Here is a 22,522-nt window from a genome sequence, read left to right as displayed (position 1 = left end):
CGCGGCCTAAGTGGCAAGAAGTTTGGCCTTCATGAATGCATCCAGAGGCCCGCGAACGCGGAGGCAAAAGACACACACCTCCACAAAAGTGGCCCAGGCCCCACGAACATGGAGGTTAATTTCCTAGCGCAGCCAAGGGCCTGCGACCACGGAGAGCAAACTTGGTTGCACTAGATACCCGCTGAAAAGCTGATACTCACCAAGTTCAAATACTCTGATAGGGTGCTCAAAATTTGTTCGGAATCTCATGCATGCAAACGAGATACGCTACTACATTAAAACAAGATCTTCCAACTCAATGACGCAGTCAAAATTTCCATATAAGGTCTTTACGACTGAAAGTGGGTCTCACACCCAAGGGTCATTTTGAGGCAAATTTCACAACATGTCTAAAGATTAGACCAAAAGCCTCGAGAAGAGAAAGAAGGGTTTTTCTAGAAGAAAATTGACATTTCAAAGCTAATCGCGCTGTCAGAATTTTCACTCGAGAGGATTTTCCAAAAATATTGAACAAAGTCAACCATAGGCCAAATTTGAAAGTCAAAAATGCCAAATGGCCCCCAAACTCGTACTAATGGCGTTGATACTCTTGTCGACCATGCTACTAGCCTAATTTGGCCATTCCAGACCTGATGGAACCATAAGAATTCTATTTTGAGGTTGTTTTCCTGAATTTATGACCGAAGTCAACTTTTCAAGTTATAAAAGCTCTAAAATAGGAAACATGTCTAAAACCCAAACGAACGACAGGGTGATCCATCTACCGACACCGTAGGATAAAAATGACCTAGAGTCACTATAGAAATGCTCTAAATGATGAAACAGAAGCAGTATTAGGAAAATGACCTCGAGGGTCATTACAAAATATCTTTATTCTTAAAATTATCTCTCCTAGTATACCCACATATTTATGTCAGAATTCTCATCTCCAAAACTTTTATCTGTTGAATGTGGAGTTCTTAACTGGCCAACACTTTATTTCTCACAACACTGCCAGTCTCACCATCGCTTTGTAAAACTTTCCTTTTAAGTTTTTTTGGCACCTTCTTATTGTAATGACCCTCTAGGTCATTTCCTTTTTTTCCCAATACTTTTAGTGTTTAAACCTTTTTAGCGACCCCAAGTCATTTATGTCTTGTTGGGACTGCAAATTCGGTCGCCTAGTCGTTCATTTGGATTTTATGCAAGTTTTTATATTTTGAAGCTTTTGAAGTTTGAACGGTTGACTCTGGTCAAAACTTCAGGTAAATGGCCTCAAAGTGAAATTAAGATGATTATTTAGCTCTAGAACATTAAGTTTGGCCTAGAAGGAATTTTCATGCAGATCCTATGATTTCCCGGCTCATTCCAAGCCACATCATGAAATTTAACTTAAAATGGAGTTTAAGGTAGGACCCATTTTTTATCAAAATGACCGTCATTAGATGTTTCAACATTGTTGTTTAGTTCAAAATACAATTTCTAATGGGGTGGAATATTTAATTTACGTTGATGGAACCTCGAACAAATTTTGAAGGTACGATAGATATTTGAAATTTAATCCCCAAGTGTTGGTGTGACAGCTCCCACGGAACCCAGGCTCGCACCTGCGGAGCCACTTCTATGAAAAGAAGGTCACTCATGCGAAGCTATCCAGGCTCACAGGCTTTACTCTTACGGGCCTTGGTCGCACCTGCGGAGCCAAGGTCCACTCCTAGAGGGCTGAATGGTCTATTGATCGTTACTCCTGCAAAGTTGAATGGCCTAATGAACTCCACACATTGGAACTTTCCTACACCTGCGATGTCGTACCTGCGATGTCGCACCTGCGACGTCTAGGTCACCGATGTGGCCAATACAGTGATTAAATCACTGTTCTCCCCTCTTATTTCTATTTCAATTTTGGGACTTTGAGAGCTTAATATTTGGCAATTTCTCGAGAATGTCATTGCCTTGAGATGGGATTAGTGTTAAGGAATTGTCATGGTTGTTTCCCACTCTCCTAAACTCATAAGTCTCCCTCAACTTTCCCGTTTTCGATAGTTTTAGAGCTCAAATTGTGCCCATTTTTGGGTACAAGTTCCTCAACTTGTCAAGACCTGTTGACGAAGTTAATTTGGTGAATTCTCATTCGGGTCCAACAAATCCATTTTGGCTAGTTTTTGGGTCCATCTTAAATTATTGCAAAATGGATATCAAAATATCTGCATTGATGATGTTACCAATATTTTGATAGAATGGGAGTGACTGGAGGCTATTTGGAAGGGAAAAGCTCCAGTTCAGTGAATTAAGAGCGTGCATGTCCGACTTCGAGGTAGGCTATGATCTACCCTTCTTGATTGTGCTCTATTAGATGATGTGCAGTATGAATTGAATGTAAATTAGGATCATATTTTTTAGATTTAGGACTCATTCCCTTATTTCATTTGTTGATTTCCGTATGAGCTTTTGGCTAGCCTTGTGTCATGCTCCAAACTAGGGGAGGTGCAACTGTCACCCAGTACGTTATTCAGTCGAGCTAGCCATTGAAACATAATAAAAAAGAAACAACAAGGGCTGACAATGCCATCATGATCAATAACTAAACTAAGATAACTAGATCGACAATGTCACAACAATATTGATGACATAATAAAAGAATCGATAAGACCAACTTAATTGATAAGGAACTAGCAAGCTGACAAGATTGCAACTAAAATCTTAATAAGCCAACAAGGCTATAAATGGAAGCTGATGAAACCTAACAATGTATGTCCATAAGTCTTTATGAATACTACTACTCATATGGTTGGGAAATTTCTCTTACAATACCACTAACTAGATACAAAACTCAAATTTTCAAGACCTACAAACAATCAACAACTCCACGAAGAATGCAACATACCAATCCTCAGTTGAGACATCACCCCTATTGCAAAGGCCGATCAATACCTCTATCTGAACCTGTAACATGGCATGCAGCATCCTTTGGCAATTGGACGTTAGTACGAATGAAAATGTACTGGTATGTAAGGTGGAAACTAGAATCATAAATAGTTGCGATAAAAAGATTAATAGAGATACCACCTAAATTGAAACTCTAATAGCCTTTATGGGTGACATCTGATCTCATACTAATCAAATATGCATGGTATGCTCGTATAATCATATGTAGAGAATACATATATATAGATGCAAATGCATGACATACCCAACTAAATGCTAGCTATGGTGATCTCTTTCTTTATCTAACCGGTATCATATTGCCAACTTGTAGCAATCTGTACAGTATGTATAGTCTTCTGGGAAAATAGGCCCCCTTCCCTCTGATTATATCTTGGATTCTATGCATAACCTGCCATGTATGATATAAACTTTGAATGCACATAGTATGCCATAACAAAAACTTAGACAATCTTGGCGCTTTCGTACTCTTATTCTCATTATCTTGTAATCACTTTCGTATAATATGTAAATGCCTCATAGAACCTCATAGGCTTTTAGAATAAACTTGAACACTTTACTCGACTTTAGAAATATAACTTAAATTTGAGGATGTTCATGCATATATTAAAGTGATTAAGGAATCTCCTTGTGACTTTGTTAACTTTCTTACAACCATTCAAGCCTATAAAACTCATAATAGACTCGAAGCTCTTGACTCGACTTCAACTTAGCAACTTAGTCATTTAGAAACTCAAAAGGAGACATACATGCTTAACTTGATTTATTATAAAGACTCCAAACTAGTAATAGTATGACCCTTTAAGAAATAAGGTTGTCAACAAGTATATAACTAAACGAATAGAGTACAAGATTTAGTATTAATATCATTTAAAAAAATATTTTTATAAAAGCTTCTAATGGAAAAGAATGTCTTAACAACCCCCTTAGATACAACAATATAATTCTCCAAGATTTCATCTTCATTCTTCATTCTTAGGACAATAGCTTGGTAATAGACATAAGAATAAGAAACTTGATGAAAAATAACTTTAACCATCAAATATACTTCACAACACTACAAGTGAGATAACGACATGATTAAATCAAGGAATAAATTGAGCTGACATCCCAATGTCCTTCACAGAAGGTCTTACTAGCAATAAAATAGTAAAAATGACTAATTTAATAATTTGAAATTCTTAGAATTCGTGCAATATTAAAAAAGAAATTTCCTTTAACATACCTTACTTTCGGACTTAAATAACTTGATGTCGACAATCATTTCCTTTGGTCGTCAACTAAAGTGATAAATCAATTTTTTCCAATAATTTTCCTCAACTTGAGAAACAAATATAGGACAAAAACATTTTGTCACAAACTTTATCCTCAACGTGATATATGTATATATATGTAAGGTACAATACCTCTCAAACTAGTTCCATAAGAAAACCCATTGAGAACTTTTACTTTTGCCTTAAGTTGAGGAGCTCTTTCTTGTTCCGGTTCAGAAGAGGTTGCGCAGTCAATGTAAAGAAAGTACTTAGCTTGCTATTGTAACTAGTTCCACAAGAAAACCCATTGAAAACAAACACACACACATATATAGCTACTATATAGAAGTGGCTCAAAGCAAGTTGCTTCTGGTCGACATGCTTGCTTCCTCACAGGAGTAATTTAGTCAATATTTGGCCTTCTTTTGGTTCAAGCGGTGCCCTGCTTTGGTTATTGATAGGGACGCCATAAACACATTGATTTTACTCGTCGATGCTTCATCTCCATGCCGGTATGTATTTCATTTATCTTCTGAGTTTATCATTTGTAGCTTTTCTTAAGTGATTGCTTTATTATTGGGTCTGGTAGTTTGATTAACTGGATACAATTATGATGGTTTCAACTTGCACATGAAGTGTTTGATGAAAGTGTTGAAGAAGCTTTTGCTTGATTTTCTCTACTAGATTGTCTTCCTTTGTGTATTTTTCTGTGATATTTTTAAACCTGATCAATCTTTTTTTTGTCAGTTGTCCTCGATTTATCTTTTGTTTGAGTTCTCATAGCTTTTTTTAAGTGATTGCTTTGTTTTGAGCCTGATAGTTTGATTTATTGGATACAATTATAATGGTTTCAACTTGCACATGAAGTGTCTGATGAAAGTGCTGAACAAGCTTTTGCTTGATTTTCCTTTGTTACATGTGTTGTAGAGATATGTAGCAAATATGGATGTTGAGCTTACCTCTAATGGTATTTGTTTTTTTTGTTTTTATGATTTTTCTTTTATCAATTTGTTCTCATGTGGTATGTAGATATGGACCAAAAAAGTGTTCATAAGTTTACCTTAAATGGTGTTTGTTTTTTGTTTTTATGATTTTCATTGTTCATTTGTTCTCATGTGGTGTATAGATATGAAGCAAAAAATTGTTCATGAGTTGGTGTTTAGTTTTTACTTGAGTTTATCTTAAATGGTGTTTCATTTATGGTTTTTCTTGAATTTTACCTTAAATGGTGTTTTTTTTTGGTGTTTTTTCTTGTTTCTGTTGGTGATGATGTTTGTAGGACTGGAGTTTAGTTGGAGGATTGTTTTGGCAACTATGATAGAAGTTTGGGGTCAGCTTGTAGTAATGTGGATGGTGTTGGTGGGGATGACATTTTTGTCCCTATGCTTACTTTGCTTCTTAGATTTGATATCAAGCCTGTTGCTACTCTTTCCAAATGTAAGCATTTTTTTCATTTTGCATTTCATAATAGATAAGAAGATTACTAATATCTGTGTTGGTGGAAAACCTTTCTAGCTCTATTATGTCTCGGATGACAGGAGGGTCACTTGGTAAATTTAGAAAGACCACTTCCCTTCAAGAAATCATTAGAAATCTTCGTGAATGGGTAATTACCAATACATTATATCTTATTTGATAGCAGCAATTAGAACTGGAGAAAACTTCAACTTTGAAGTTTTATGCCTATGATCTGGTTAAGAATTTCTTCAATAAATGCTAATGATAGGATATGCAGTAAATTTTCACCTTTGTTACCTTTCACTGACATGAGTAGTTGAATTGGATAATTCTGTTCATCAGATCTTAAGCTTCAGATGGACACACGTATTGCATCTTGCATTTATTAATTTGATATAAACATTGGATGCTATAAAATTTTAATAAGATGTTGGTTGTCTAATAAGTTCCAATGAGATCAACATATTTGATGGTATCCACTTTCCTATGTGGAAGTAGAAGTAGCAAAAGGTGCAGCTCACAAGATTATTTTCCCAGCTTCTTAGAGACATGATTAGTAGCATGGTGATGGTTGTCATGGGTCTCTATTTCCTCTTTTTAGATAGCTTCTCAGTCTATGTGAAGAAATACCACGTCTTTAACATGCCTTAACAAGATGTGACCAATTTATGTAATTAACTTGTCAATTCAGTAGGTTGGATGTTTGTATTTGTTTTACTCTTCAGTTACTCTTGAGAGTTATCGTATAGTTTTTGTGTCCCTTAATTTATACCTCGTGGTATTGTATTGAAGAATGATTTATTTGTTGCATGTACACTGCAAATTTTTCATGGTAATTCTAGCATTGTAATATTTTCAGGTAATTTTCTTATCTGATTCATTTGATACTCAAATACGATGGGTAATGAGAATGAGATATCAAGATGACTAAAATTTCAGAATTCTCTCTTTTTGCAGGACTATAATGAAAATGGAGAGTTTTCATTGACCAAGTTCTCTTATTTTGTTCATACACTAGCAGCTAAAAAGGTTCTCATCTAGAGATAATCTCAACTATACTTATAGTTCTTATTAACTCTTCTGTGCCACATATTTTTGGATTTAGGTTTCCTGCTCAGACTCCTTGCATATTTATCTCAATGAGAATTTTCAGGTAGAGAGGCAAGCTCAATCATTTTGCAATTATTCCACCAGAGTACTATGAAAATATGTTGCTCGATTTAGATGTTCATCGTCTCATCACTTTCATTTTGTCTTCCAGTTCTAATTTTGAATCATCAAAATTATGAAGATTACACATTTTTGTATCCTTGAAGAGAGCGGCATTAGAAGAATTTATAGTATCATTTATTATGTTGGAAAGTTGATTTCCATTTTTACAGGCATGATAATGGAGGAATCAACATCATCAGTTTGGTATAATTTAAGGATACTACATCCATGCAGAGAAGCAATTATACTTAATTATGATTTGGCTCTATTGTTTCAGCCTATACTCATGTTAGGCATCACACTTGGTATTTCTCTCAATGTATTGTTTTCCGCTACTGGCTCATCACTATCCTCATCATCATCCTCTTCATGGGTATAAATAATAATATCTAACTATTACTTATCACTAACCATGATTAGTTTTATCAGTTACTGATCATTTTCGTAATCAAAAGTGCTTTCTAATTCTAGATTTGAATATGTAGTTGTTAATCTATTGTTTTTGTTAGACTAACATCATTGCCTTAGAAGCTCTAATTTTCTGTTATTGTTTTGGTAATAAGGACTTCATCAAGATCATTTTTTAAAGACATTAAGATATGGAAGGAAGAGACAATTCTCAAGGTTAGCTCTACTAATTTAGTCATTTGAAGTTCCAGTTAATTCACATGGTGAACATATGTCATCCAAGAATGACATCTTGAGTGCAGTAATATTTTGAAAGCTTTGCTTGATTCATACTCAATTCAAGCTCCCACATATGAGGACACTTTGAGAACTTCTCCCTCTAATGATTTGCCAAAAGATATGAAAAACTTTACTCACAGCTCTACTTATCACCTGTATATAATCTAAATTTAATTTTAGTCCTTCTTCTCCAGGCTACACCACTTCCCAAATATAGCTTTCTAATGAAGCTTTGGTAATTTAGTTGTAATGACCCTAAAGGTTATTTTTGGAATTTTTCATAAAATAACCATTTTACCCATCCCTTTAGTGGCCTTGAGTCATTTTTTATTAGTACCGGGTGTTGATTTTTAGAAAATCATATAAAAAGTTAATTCTTTGGAAATTTTGAGTTTTCATAAGCTTTAAGTGTTCAAAAGTGGTATTTGTCGTCAACCGTAGCTACGGGTCTCCAAATAAAATCCCATCGATCCCAGTAACTCCAAAATGTAGAAATTGATTTAGGAGAGTTTACATAATCAATTTTGGACTTGTAACGAATATGAGGAAATTTCGGTCAAGGTTTGACTTTGGTCATCTTTTGGAGTTCTGATGCTTGGTATGGAATTCTGATGACTTCGTTGGATTCGGGGGATGATTTTTGGTCTAGAAAGAGTATTGGTTGAATTTTTAAAGGTTCCGAGCCTGTTTTGGTATTTTCAAGGCATAAGTTGGTTTAGTTGGGACTTTTTCCGGGTTAAAGAGACCTCGAATTTGAATTCTGATGGTTCCATCAGCTTTGAAATGACCAAATTAAGCTAAAATCATGATTAGCATGAGTATCAAGACAATCGGTACGAGTATGGGGTCATTTGACGCTTTTGACTTTGAAAGTTAGCCTATGGTTGACTTTGGTCAACATTCTTGAAAAAAGTGCTCGGATGAAAATTCTGACAGCGTAGTTAGTTTTGGAATGTTGAGTTTGGTGTATAACGATCCTTCATTCACTTTCTGAGGCTTTCGATCTAATCTCGATGCCCGTTGTAGAATTTGGCTTAAAATAGCACTTAGGTGTGGGATCCATTTTTCATTAAAATCACCTCGTATGGGAATTTCGAATGTATCATTGAGTCTGGAATGTTGAATTTGGTGGGGTAGATTATCTCGTTTGCAGCACGGGATTCTGAATGAATTCCGAGCATCCTATCGGAGATTTTTGGACTGTGCCAAAATGAGGGTGCAACAGTGACTGCTGGTGCAAGCATAAAAACCCTACTTTTGGATTTTTTTTTTCTCCAACTTCAAGACCCCATATCTTGAGCCATAGAGCTCTAAATTAGGTGATTAAAATGGCAAATTTGTGAGACTTTTTGAGGAGAACACATTAGGGAGCTCAAAATCTGATTTGGTGCATTTGATTGAGGTAAAATCTTGATTCTAGTTGCTGCATTGTCCATTTTTAGAGTGAATGTTTTGAAGAACTTTGAGAATTTATTTCTTAGTCTATATAAACTCAATTTTGGCGATTCAAGGGTCTAAGTTCAAGGAAATTGCATGGAGAATTCATTGATGAGCTTGGAAACTTGATTAGGAGCTTCGTGTGAGGTAAATTCCCTAATCTAGATGCTGCCAGTATTATTTTTGAGTTGGAATTTTAACGGATTTTGGAGGATTGTTTCTTAGTCATCTTAGCTCCGTTTTCAATGATTCTTGAGGCTAAATTGTGGGTTTTTCCATAAGGAACATCGTAGTATACTTGGTTTGGGTTCTGGGAGCTTCGTGCTTTGACTAATTGCTGTTTATTGATGCTGCCATAGTTGTTTCTTTTGGCTTGAAATGTGAGAATTACATTGCATGCTCGTTTTGTATTGTTTCCCAACTCGGAATGTGTTTCACTTTGATTTTAGCTTGCGGTGCTATTTTGGATTAGTTTTTGGGGTCAATTTTAGAATTCTGAATGCGAGTCCCACATTTCCCGTATTGGACCCCGAAATTGGTCCGTCTCTAAAAATTATAAAATTAATGTCTAAACAGTCGTAACAACGTTCTGATTCTGTTTTTGATAGCATGACAGTATTTTGAGGCTGTTCGAAAAGGCAAAGCTCAAATTCTATGAGTTGGAGCCCGAGGGGTCAGCCTACAGGTAGGCTATGATTTTCCTCCCTTTAGACTGAGCATGTTTGAGCACTTATATATCGAATTGTATGAGCTTGGGAGGGTTTGTATATCGAGTATGCTAAATTACTAGAATTCACATCCTAGGTGTTATTTTGGGAAAAGTTTCGAATGGATAAGGCATGACTCCTGTTATTGTTGATTACCCCTACCTTATGATGTGTGATGTGCCTTTGGTTTATATATGTTGGAAGCATGTTTGGCCTTAGTCTAGGCTTAAACTAGTGTTGCCTTAGAATTGCGCAATTTTGGTGCCCTTGGGCCTTAGAACTCCTCCAAGATGTTGTTTTGAACAACTTAGCTCCCTGTAGGTTGATATAGCAGACTTGAGTCTAATAGTTTGAGCTTTAGCTAGGCAGTAACAAAGCTTTGAGACCTTACCTCAATAATGCCCTATTCTATATCATCAGTCTTGTATTGCTTGGGTCCTGATTCTAAAAGTCGTTTCGATGATTCTGGTTGGATGTGGATTGGGCTGGAGTAATTCATTATTGGCGCTCGGTTTGGGGGTTCTCCATATGATGCTTGGTTGGCCGCTGATCCTAATTCAGACCGATTTACCTCTGTTTGTGGTCCGAGTCCCCATTTCACTCCATCGGCGGGGTTCAAGCCCATGCCTTGTTATTATAGCCTTGGTTCAAGACTATCGCTCCTTATTTAGTCGTGGTTCAATCCCACCACTTTTATTATCGCCTCAGTTCACGTCCATCTCTCTTTACTTAGCTGTGGTTCAAGCCGACTGCCTTTATGCAACCTTGGTTCAAGTTAGTCGCTCTTTACTCACTTTGGTTTGACTCCTTAGCTACTGTTACCTGGTTCAAGTCTGTGGTCTAGCTTACACGTGGTTCATATCCACGATTATCTATCACCCGGTTCAAGTCAGTGGTTGTTTCCAAATCTCGATTTGGGTTCCTGATTCTCTAATGAATCTTCGGTTCAAGTCCTTAACTATGTTCAACTTTGGTTAAAGCTTCAATCTTAAAGAATGATTCGATTCAAGTCTGCAGAAGGTTGTGGTATTGTTGGAACTCCATCGGATTCTCTCATTTTACTTTAACTATCTATGCTCCTATTAGGCTTATGGAAGTCTGTTCAGGTTATTACTCTTAGACCTGTGCACAAGCGTACCCCTCGTATTTATAGGAGTTCGGTGAATTTAGTTAGCTATTCTACTTCTCTTTGTGTGTTGAGTACGCTCGTGTACATATCTACATTTACTTCTTGTCTTGTCTTAGGTCTTGGTCACTTTCTTGCATTTTAGTTTACTTTTGCTTATCGTGCTTATTCGGCCTATAATGTCTATTGGTTACCTGTTGTTTTGGTACTCATACTACACTCTGTATCTTTTTTCGTGATGCAGGTCCAAGTACTAGCTACCAGCGTTGATTCGAGCCAACTGCTGTCTTGATAGGAGTCGAGGGTGAGCACATAGCGTTATGGAGTTTTCTATCTCCCTCTGTACATATATTTTGCCTGTCTTTTACTTTTTGACACATCCCTATTTTTGTGGTCCACTTTTGGGACTTGTACTCTTTTTGTAGTAGCTATGTACTTGTGACTTCCAGGTTTTGAGAGAATATTTTTATTTGTATATATGTTTCTTAGCTTCCGTCGTTCAGTTATGTTCTTGTTATTTCATTTGTGTTTTTAGTTGTATGGTTGGTCTTCTTTCCTGACATTCCATTACTCATCGTTTCGGAATATGGATCGACTTGCCTACTGGTGAGTCATAATAGGCGCCATCATGACCTGATAGATCGGATCGTGACATTAGTTCTTTCCTTCCTCATTTTGATTGAAGCAGTGGTTTCTTTACTCTCTCTAGAGGCAGTGTGTATAGCTGTTGCTGACAATTTTGGGGTTCAAAAACTTCTCTGCCTCCTTTGAATATGTCTTCTTCACTGTATTTCTTTATGACATTAGCAAAATAGATAAATTAAAATCTTCTACCATTGTCTTCTTCATGACCATACTCATAATGTGGTTAGTTTTTTATTTGTAATGTCTTGACTCTTGCTTTTATTTTAAATCTCGAGTTATCTATTCAAATAAAGAATTTAAATTTGTATTCTTCTATGGTTATAAGTTTGGTTTAATCAGTTTATTCTACTTCTTTTGACTTGAGGATTTAAAGGTGAAGTGTTTAATGAAAGTTCTAAGCAAACTAATGCTTGATTGATCAAAGAAACCAAATGGGTGTGTTTAAAGTTTGTTCTGCTGCTTCTTTTTTTTAACTATTTAATGACTTAGATTCTTTGATGCAATTCTTTTTCGTTGCAAGAATGATTATTAGGATTACCTAGATTTAAAGTTGAATACGTTTTTGGTTGAGTAGCAAATTTGTGCGAAAATAATTAAAATGTACATTTCATAATACAAACTCATAATATTTCACCAGTTTTGTAATATTGTTACCGAATGATTGCCTATATTTCCTTTGTGTGGCTTAATGATTACCTTCAAAATTTGAAAGAATAGGTGTTATGTTGGGCCCATGCATATCACGGACATCTCATCTAGTGTGTGTATATATATATATATATATATATATATATATAACGTTTAGAATATTACATAATTAATAAAATATTATTTTGAATAAAGTCTATATTATATAATAATAATAATAATAATCTATTGAATATCTATACTTTATATCTCCATTAAAATATTAATAAATTATAAAACTCTTATAAAAATAAATACATATGCAAGTATACCGTAACAAAAGAATTTTTTACAAATATTCATGACATTTATTTGGAAGGCAATAAAAATATATTTTTATTAAATTTTAATTAAAATACGATGTTATCAAAATGTGTGTAGTGCTACAATAAAATTCTCAAATATAGGCTTGTAAGACTTTGATTTGAGGTGAAGGATAATCGAAAATACCGAGGGTGTTACACCTTGGGTGGCGAGATCCTTAGCTTAGGTTGGTAGTGCCTTGTTGTTGGCATAGTTGGTGTAGTAATCCTCTCTAGAATTAATTCTTGAGGCCTTAGTCTATGTTGTGATAGTGATAGGATGGCTTAGTTGTGTTTGGTTATTGGTTGAGGAATATGTGTGGGGTAAGACATTTATCCTTGAGTTATCTCCCTCTGTTGATTATTGAAATCTTCTTTGATTTCTTCATTTCTTGCGTTATGGGTGAGCATGTTATGCTATTATTATTGTATAAGTTGATGTATATTGTTGGGTCCGAGGACTTGGTCGAGGACCAGCTGAATTCCGGGTCAATTTTCTACGCTCATAGAGCAGGATAATGTTTGTAATGTAATCTAATTGTTTAGCTACTATTGTTTGGATAGTGGTTGATGGCATGCATTACATTAAAACTCGTTTTCACGTGTTTTGTGGTACAAACTCAGTTCATGCATTGAATTTTTGCTACTATTTTTGAGAAAGACTGATTTCACTCTTACTCTTAAAAACTGATTTGATGGGGAGTCGTACCACTTTTACTACTTGATAAATGGTTTTTGGAAATAAAGAGGCATCCAGGATGTGCTTACTACATGATTGATCGATCGAGCAAATTGCTGACCTTTTTCTTACTACTTGCTGATCGATCGAGGATATTTCTAGCCTTTTCTATACTAGTATGGTCTCACATGTATCTTCGGTACCATGATGGAGCAGAACGATAAATTATGTAAGTCCTGTTTCGGGAAAAGACATATCTATACAGACTTCCCCTTCCCTTATGGATCCCTCCGTTTGTGTGACCCACTAAACAGGGGGAGGGGGCTGAACGGTCCTTACCTACGTGTCGAAGGAAGGGGTAGGTGTATATACTTTGTTTCATGGGCAGCTGTTATGGATGACACTATAGATTTCTATTGCATTACTTGCATGCATATGCATCGCCTATCACAAGTATAATTGGCTATTGTTTGCATATGTTTGCGGCTTTGTACCTTTCGGGCTTACTGCAATGATCCAAAAATCGAGGTCATAATGACACACATTCTGAAACCCAACCTGATGTGTAAGCCTAATAATAAATCTCATACGAGGCTCCCAAAGGGGAAGTCGGACCACCAAAGAAATGAAAAGATGAATAATGAAGAAAAATATCTCAATATCTGGTGTCATAAGTGTAAAGAGCATCTAGTACGATAATCAAATCTAATATACATTATAAGTCTTCGAATAATAGTAAAGACTGAAAACAAAAAATGGAACTAATGGCAATCTGGATCATAAGATCTCACCACTAATCCGGTACGACACTATCCGCTAGAGAAAATTAGTTGTTGTGTGGAATACCCTGACTAGGATCTGCATCAAAAGGGACACAGAAGTAGGAGTAAGTACAATCCACATGTACTCGGTAGATTTGACCGACTGAGTATAATGAATTAATAAAACTTATGAAATAAACTAAGGAACACTTCCACTTGTATACATAAAAGTCTTACTCCGACATCATGTCGCTAATTTATATAGAATGACACAAGTAAAGTAAACATATAGAGATAAGTCAATATTACATGTGATCAGATAAGTCAAATAATTCAAAGAGCAACACAATGAGATGATGCAATGATGTGGTGGTATGGTGGAATCAAGGTTGTCGCACAACCTGTCGTATAACCTTTCAAGTTAAGGATTTCAGACAAGGACTCATGGAGGACTTGCAGTCCATATACCAAATCACAATCTCAATATCTCATCAACTTGGCATCTAGCTCGTGGTCAAGGATATAAAAAGATGTCTCATTTTCTTTCTCAAAAAGAATTTCAACAGTTCTCAACTTCCCAAGATCAATGATATGATGAATGAGGATGAATGAATCACAACACATATGACATGGAGGGAATATTCAACTCAACATATAATACAAGTTTAATAGTTCTCAAAGCTCAACATAAACATGATATACACCCTCAAATAGATTGTAATGGAAAGGAGATACATTGAAATAAGAGTTCAACCTTTTTGAAAACGTTTCATTACTCAAGCGTGATCAAAACCCTCAACTCAACCCCTCACACAGGCATTACATGTCAAATAGTATTACAAGCGTCTCTCGCAAATCATGAATTACGTGTTCTCAAAGTAAATAGAATAGCAAATAAGGCTCCCACACGGACTAAACCACACAAATAAGCCCTTACACGGGCAATACAATATAATCAAGCCTCCACAAGGGCATCACAATATAATCAACAGTCCCAATTCACATTATGACCCCATCCCAAAGTTTATAGCATATGAATGAATAATTACTCAATTCCAGTCTCAAAGAAGGATAGTCAAACCTACCTTGAATGCTGAAACTTCATGAGAACACTCTAACCGATATCTACTCACAAACATCGACTCTAAAATGATTGCCACCTATCGAGAATGGAAAGAGTTCATCAAAAGGAGTCCAACGATACCCATATTATAAGGTTTTAAAATCGGGGTCAAAATCTTCGAAAAATACCTCGGAAACAGAAAGGGTACAACTGGAATTTTATTTAAAATTTATATTCTACACATCAAGGGGAGTTTGTAATTAACAAGCCCATTAAAATTGAGCAAGAATCGGGTTTGAAATCAAAGAAAACCAAATTTTGAAACTTGGGAAAAACCCTAAAATCCATTTGAAATCTTGACTTAGAAATGATTTCAGAAGATAAAATTGATAGAAAATAATTTCGGAATGAAAAATAGACTTACCCAGATGAATTTCCCTAAAACTCTTTACAAGAATCATCTCCCTCAAGCTCCCAATATTTGAAAATGGTGGAAAGTGAAAAATGGGCTAATTTCCTGAAGTAACACTATTTAGGAAAAACTTGCCTCCACAATCGCGAAGCACATTGAGATAGCTCTCCACGAATGCAGGCTCATAGCGGCGAACATGGAGCACATAGGGAACCTTCATTTCGAACGCGAGCCTCATGTCACGATCGTGCGTTCACGAAGCTCTTAAAGAGGTCCCTTTGTGAATGCAGGCCCGACCATGACGATCACGGAGAAGGATTGAGGTTGCACCAGAAATAACAACTCTCGTTAGAAAAAGTCTCCGAACGGACCCTCGAGATTCATTCAGGGTCCGATAAAAACAAATCGAATATGCTACTACACTGAATTTAATATTTTGGAGTCAATGAAACCGTCGAATTTTCAAAATAAGGTCATTATAATGAAATTACCCTCCCGGGCCCCTTTTAGGCCTAAAACTCAACTTTTAGCATAAATTTGCATAATGAATTCTATGATCCCGGGGCTCTAAATCAACACTCAACTAGATAAAATTCGACACTACGGATTCAACAAAACTGGTGAAATTTTCATCCGACACTCGGATCTCAAAATGTTGATCAAAGTCAACTATCTCAATAAAAAAAAACCACTCAAAGTGTCAAATCACTAAAATCATACATGATTGCATCAAAAACCGCACCACATATCCCCACAACACAAAAAATCATGAAAACACTAGGGTGGAGGAAAAATATTTATTTCACACGAAAAAATAATTTCTCAAAAATTTGGACATTACACTTACATGGATCCGGTTAGGCTGTTATTTGATTATGATTGTGTACCTTTATATTGAATTGGTAGGTGATTATGTATGTGGATTAGACTCATATCGATGTTGGTACTCCCCGAATTTGGTAGAGTTGGATTGGCCTTTGGGTTGTTATGGTGAATAATAATGTTTACTGTCCGTATATCTTCGTCTAGTTGACTTCCATAGTGTGATCTAGTTGTGATTAGATTGTTGGGCTAGCGTTTCCAATATGTTCCCTTGTTTCTTTTTCTTTGTCTTTATTTACAGGTATTATCATGCGATATCTCTTCTTTAGCTGCTTGAATTAAATTTTCCCTTTCTACATGTTGTTTATACTTGCATTATGTTGGAGCTCACTCGTCCTATGCCTACTGAGTACCATTTATTTTCTACTCATACTAAACTTCTGCACCATGTAGATCATAATACAAGTTCTCATCGTTAACATGTGCCTCGTGTGGAGCAGCTTTGGAATTCGAAGTTTGGGGTGAGCTTATAACATTCGGGATCACCATTTTCCTTCTAATTTGGCTAGGTTAGTCTTTATTTTATATTTAAGACTAGCCTGTATATTTATGTTTACTTTGTACTCTTATTTTTGTTTAGTTGATTGAGTATTAACTGATATCAGGTCTTGGGGATGTTGTTTGCATATTTGACTCTATCTCTTTCTTTTATTTGGTTATCTTGTTCTTTGCTTTTCATTTATTTCTCATCCATCTGATAGCCCGTTGCTTTTGGATCCGGCTAAACGATAAGCTTATCTACTGGTGGGGTGTTAGTATGTGTCATCATGACCTGAGATTTCGAATAGTGACACTTATAACACAGGACTCCAAATACGAGTCTCCATTTCATCCATCTTGCACCTGTATGATGTGAGACATTATTATCAATCTCCAAATTTCATTGAATAATAGACTCGAGATACTTGAAACTTCCTCCTTCTGAATGACCTATGTATGAAGCCTCAATTTTACGCCATTTTAGACGTCACGACACTGAACTTGCACCCCGAGTACTCTGTTTTGGTTCTACTTAACTTGAATCCTTTAGACTCTAAGGTTTGCCTCCGATGTTGACACAATCTGGTTGGCGGCATTTTCGAATTAAGCTCTGTCTTTATAATTCATGACAACATAGAGCTTAAATTCATTAACCAAGAGTTGACAAATTTCATTTTGATCAATCATTAACTCTACTAATATTTAATCATATCCATTATCCTTTCAATCATTGTCGTAGGGCCTTAAGTGTTCGATATCAAAGAATAACAAATAATTACTTGTGATTTGCTATGATATCTCATGCCAAATGGAACTCTTTCATCACATTCTTCAAGATAATATCTCACTGACAATTCATGGTAATTCTAACAATTAGAATTTATCCAATGAGTCGGTTCAATCATCATATCTCCATATGCATCATCTATGTACGTAGGTCATTAGTTTAGTTAATGAGATCAACTAATCTTTATCCAATAAATACCACCACATTGATCTAATCGGATAACTAATGTCCTAATTAATGATTCTACGATCAAGAACAACTTTTCTATAAGTTATTAGAGAAGTGACTCTCATTATCATGATTTTCATCATGATGACAAGTCCCAAAACTGAAGCAAGGCATATTAATCAAATAGTTCGATAATAAATGTGATGAAAGAATTTTAAATATTGTATATTTATATCAAACAACATCTACAAAATAGGTTCAAATCATCATAGTTGAGATTGAATTTAGGGAATATCAACTATATCCCTAACATTAGAAGCTAGGAAGCAAAGTTGCGTGCTGGTAAATAACAGGGAAGGAGTTCTTTTTAGAACTTCAACCTAACTGTAGTACTTTGGAAATGGTAATTTAAAATTCTATGTAGGGAATGATAAGTTGTACTATAATCCAAAATTTATGTAAAAGAAAATGTTGTTATGCCTAATGACGGTCTTGGCCTCGGCACTAACAAGTCAGTCCCATGCATGCTTGGTTGGGCTGTATCGTCGCAAAGCCTATTTGGAAAAGGAGGTCTTCCAAAAATTCAGGAGGAACTTGTGGATGGCTAAAGCGACATAATTGACTTGTCGAAAAAGATGACTTTTTATATTCATCCTTGGTTACACACACTCTCTCTCCCTTTGTAGATCTGTCTTAAACATTTTTTTTAAAAGGGATAATTAGCTTTCTTTATATAGTATATATTTTCTTCCATTCTTCTTTTCGAGAGAGAGCAAACAAAATTTAATGTCGTCCTTATCTCTTCCTTTTCAAGAATTTGTTTTTTGGGCTTCATTGATAAAAAATTAATATGTTACCAATCTTCTGAAAAACATTGGGATTGGACTTCTCATTGTCATCTCTCTCCTCCTCCTTTTATTCTTTATTTAGTTAGAAGGTTAGTCGTCGTTAGAAGATTTTATGCTTCTTGTCATATGTTCATATTTGAAGAGTGTTTTTACACAAATTGTCGAATACAATATAGTTTTATAAATCACACGAAAAGAAATATGCAAAAGAGAAAAAGAAAAGAAGGATCAAATTCCTTTTCCTATGAAGCTGATTTCTAAAATTCTAGTCAAAACAAATGAATCCTTAGATTATATTGTTGTTGTTTATTTTTATTTATCGTAGTTGTTATTTATTTGTTATTGTTGGCCCCATTGTTATCATCAACATGATTTGTTGTCGTCATTTTGTTATTGTTGGATACCAATATAATTATTTTTATAGTTATTAATTTATATGACCTGACCTAATTTTTCGTTTGAAGGCATGAACCGAGTTTGTTCTCCCTATTTTGATCCAGATTTTGATAGCCTAGCTGAGAGGATAAATGGCCCAAAGTAAGTGATCAAAATTAGCTTGTCAAAATTATCTATTTGAAAAAAAAAAATCTGTTAGGTTTAACTTATTTTGCGTTATTTGTAGATGTCGAGTTACTATTGACAATGAGAGTCTAGAGAATTGTACAGTAGTGAAGGTAACACAATCTTCATATTACAAAATTTCTCTTTGAGATGAACAATGAATTGTTAATTTACAATAAAAATATTTTTTGCTATGATAAACGTACCCATGCATCCGTGTTATATGCAGATTGATAGTGTAAATAAGCAAGGTCTCCTTCTGGAAGTAGTGCAAGTGCTAACAGATATGAATCTCATTATACTGAAAGGCTATATTTCTTCAGATGCAGGATGGTTCATGGATGGTAAATATTCACATCATTTCTGTTATTAATAATAATAAATAATTATCCCAATTAAGCCTACAATGAATACATAGGATCTAATATGTTCCTTTTTAATGCTTGTTGTCACAGTCTTCCATGTCAAAGATGACCTCGGTAATAAAGTAACCAATCAAAGAGTTGTCAACTATATTCAGCAGGTAACAATAATACATAAAAGTTCCAAACTAAAATCCTTTCCGAACTAGCCTATAATAGAAAAATAAATCTCCGAATAAATACTGATATTCCAAACAGAATTTTTCTTTTTCTTTTTTGGGCAACTATTTAATTCTAATTTTGGCAACTATTTAATTCTAATTTTTCCACCTGATATGTTTAATTAATACCATATTATTTAAAGAGCACTTTCAAACTGACTAAAATTTAAAAATCTTAAATTTGTATTCCCTCCCTATTATATTTAAGACGTATGTTACTGATGGAAAGAAATTAAACATCCAGGCAATTGGTGCAAATAGGGAGGGAATACAGAAATCAAAGACAAATACAGGAAGTAGAAATTTTTTCAAATGTGAATCTCCTTATGAACCTAGAGCAATTGAAATGACTGGAAGAGACAGGCCAGGACTATTTTCAGAGATATCAGCTGCCTTAGCTGATCTCCATTGCAACGTTGTGGAAGCACATGCATGGAGCCATAATGCACGTTTAGCTTGTGTTGTTTACATTTCAGAAGAGTCTACTGGCACACCTATCGACCACAATCGTTTGGCAGCAATTGAGGATCACCTCACAACAGTGCTCCGAGCAACAACTTCTCGGAGTACAAACGAAGAAAATGTGAAACAACAAGAAGTGAAAACCGCTTATGGGCTTAATCCCGAAGGAGATCAAGGCACGGTGACCGATGTGGAACGTAGACTACATCAGCTTATGTTATCTGTTCGTGATTTTGAAAGCCCTTCAAAGTCTATAAGAATGGGGTCTCCAAGATTAATTGACAGGAATGGTGATCATGATCATAAGGAAGAGAAAATGTTGAGTGTGTGTATTGAGAATTGTGACGAGAAGGGGTATTCTATAGTTTCTATTCAGTGCAAGGATCGTAAGAGGCTCATGTTTGATACTGTTTGCACTCTTACAGATATGCAATATGTCATCTTTCATGCTTCCGTTGATTCCCGTGGAGGTTATGCATTTCAGGTACCTACTCTTTTCTATATATGTATGTAGCTTTATATATGTTGGCCTACATAAGTGGCAAATGGGCAGGCCGAGGAGTCGAATTTGGACGGATCAAAAATAGGCTTGTTCAAAAGTTATTTAGGGTGAAATGGGTTTCGCTCAAAAAAATAAAGTAGAAAGTGCTTGGTTTTTGTGACAAAACGCGGACTAAATGATGAACTTTTTGATGTGACAGGAATATTTCATAAGGCATGTTGATGGATATGCAATGAGCACAGAGAGTGAGAAAGAAAGAGTGATAAAGTGCTTGGAAGCTGCTATAGAACGAAGAGTTTGTGAGGTCTTGTTTTCTTCAATACCTTAGTACATAGTAATTGGCCATATTTTACCTTTAGTTAAATCTACTTCATTCTGATCATCATATTATGTAACAGGGAATCCGGTTAGAGCTATGTGCGAATAACAGAGTTGGATTGCTCTCTGATATTACTCGGGTTCTTAGGGAGAATGGTCTAGCTGTTGTGAGAGCAGATATAGCTACTGAAGGAGGGAGAGCAAGAAATATATTCTACTTAAGAGACATTTCTGGTAATAATATTGACATGAAGTTTGTCAAATCAATGAAGACCGAGATGGGAGAAATTGATGTTGCTGTCAATAACGAGACAACCACAACAACAACGTCGTCCTCAACCACCACAAACTCCATGACACGTGGAAGCTCTTTTCGCTCTCTTGGAGATTTAATGAAATCTCAGTTCGAAAAACTCTCCCACAACTTCGTTGCCATCTAGTGGTGCTTCAGAAATTAGATGATGTAAATTCCTAGCATTTTGTTTAGGGTCGAACATAGGCATTATTGTACATATGTAAATTTGTCGATTGAATCTACTCTTGCACATTTCAATTTGACATCCCCAAGGATATTATCTTTGAATAAAACCTGAAAAATTTCCTTTACCAAGATATTTTTAAATGTTTTTATATTTGGTTAATCAAAATTTTTGAAAAATATTATTTTTAGGTTTAAGTCATACGAATAGTTGTTCATATATTTTGTTTAGGTATATCTTTTGAACACTTAATTTATTCAAAATGTCTACCTATTAAATATAAAATATTGATTTGACAAAAAAAAAAATAGTGTTTATCACTTTCTCAATCGGTGTTTTTTCTTTTTTGAAAAAAATTATATTTTTCCTTCTTCCATTGACACTGCAAATAACTTAAAAGAATTTTTTAATAATTTTGAAAATAATAATTTCTTAATCCAAAAAGAAAAGTAACCTCCCTCCCCTCTCCCCCCCCACACAACAGTCGTCTTCTTCACCTTTTGTCTCCATTTTAGTTTTCAAAGCTTCCATTTTGTCTGCAACACCATTTTAATTTTTTTTTATTTCTTATCAATCTTCAGTAAAAAAAAAATCTGAATTAACTAGTTGAAGAAAAAGATTTATATTATCAGAGTGAAAAAAGTTAGCCAAGTCCGTCCATCTCCATTTCCAATAACCTCCGAGCAAACACTATTACTCAAATTAAAATGTAAACCCATTAAGTTTATTAAAAATGACGTCTGAAAAATCAATAAAATTAATTTGGGTGCTCTCAATTTCTCTTTATCATTGATTTAGAAATGATTAACCGCGGGCAAACTCTCTTTCTTCTTCTCTCTTGTACTAACCTCTCTATATATCTTTCTCTTTATTGTGTAGGTACGAAAAATATTTTATTTTTTAAAAACAGATTTGAATCTGCAAACAATTTGAGAAGAAGTTCGATCTTGTGGTTTAGTGAAAGAAATGTCTGGGTGAACGAGAAAGAGAGTTGGGTAGGGGCCGGATAGAATATATAGTTATTTTTATTTTTTCCTTTTTTTAAAAAAAACAAATAGAAAATGTATTTCAAATAATTTTAAAGATAATTTCATTTTTTCT

At 35.1% G+C, this 22,522-nt stretch overlaps 2 protein-coding genes across 34 annotated transcripts; both read left to right on the top strand.

Moving 5' to 3' along the window:
* The first annotated feature begins 4,257 nt into the window (after positions 1 to 4,257).
* On the top strand, positions 4,258 to 11,304 carry LOC129899439 (uncharacterized). 33 transcript variants are annotated; one of them, XR_008769515.1, is made up of 9 exons: positions 4,261 to 4,687; positions 5,455 to 5,612; positions 6,476 to 6,492; positions 6,591 to 6,662; positions 6,739 to 7,218; positions 7,409 to 7,469; positions 9,044 to 9,116; positions 9,578 to 9,654; positions 11,047 to 11,304. XR_008769515.1 is itself a non-coding variant. In XM_055974406.1 (6 exons), exons 1-5 carry the CDS (start codon positions 4,669 to 4,671, stop codon positions 7,430 to 7,432), a joined length of 321 nt encoding a protein of 106 aa, XP_055830381.1. In that variant the 5' UTR covers positions 4,261 to 4,668; the 3' UTR covers positions 7,433 to 7,469; positions 11,047 to 11,304. The 33 variants fall into 33 exon arrangements, 1 of the variants encoding a protein (XP_055830381.1); XR_008769513.1 differs by having other exon boundaries at positions 6,591 to 6,786; positions 6,895 to 7,218; XR_008769526.1 differs by having other exon boundaries at positions 4,259 to 4,687; positions 6,591 to 7,218; positions 9,586 to 9,654.
* A 7,678-nt stretch (positions 11,305 to 18,982) lies between these two features.
* LOC129900529 (ACT domain-containing protein ACR2) lies at positions 18,983 to 21,547 on the top strand. The gene is made up of 7 exons (XM_055975523.1): positions 18,983 to 19,053; positions 19,139 to 19,190; positions 19,307 to 19,421; positions 19,533 to 19,600; positions 19,905 to 20,606; positions 20,824 to 20,928; positions 21,023 to 21,547. Exons 1-7 carry the CDS (start codon positions 18,983 to 18,985, stop codon positions 21,380 to 21,382), a joined length of 1,473 nt encoding a protein of 490 aa, XP_055831498.1. The 3' UTR covers positions 21,383 to 21,547.
* Positions 21,548 to 22,522: the final 975 nt, after the last annotated feature.

The sequence above is a fragment of the Solanum dulcamara genome, chromosome 8, assembly GCF_947179165.1.
Source record: "Solanum dulcamara chromosome 8, daSolDulc1.2, whole genome shotgun sequence".
NCBI classification, from domain to species: domain Eukaryota; kingdom Viridiplantae; phylum Streptophyta; class Magnoliopsida; order Solanales; family Solanaceae; genus Solanum; species Solanum dulcamara.
Note: the sequence above shows the minus strand (reverse complement) of the source record. Positions and strands in the feature narration are given on the sequence as shown.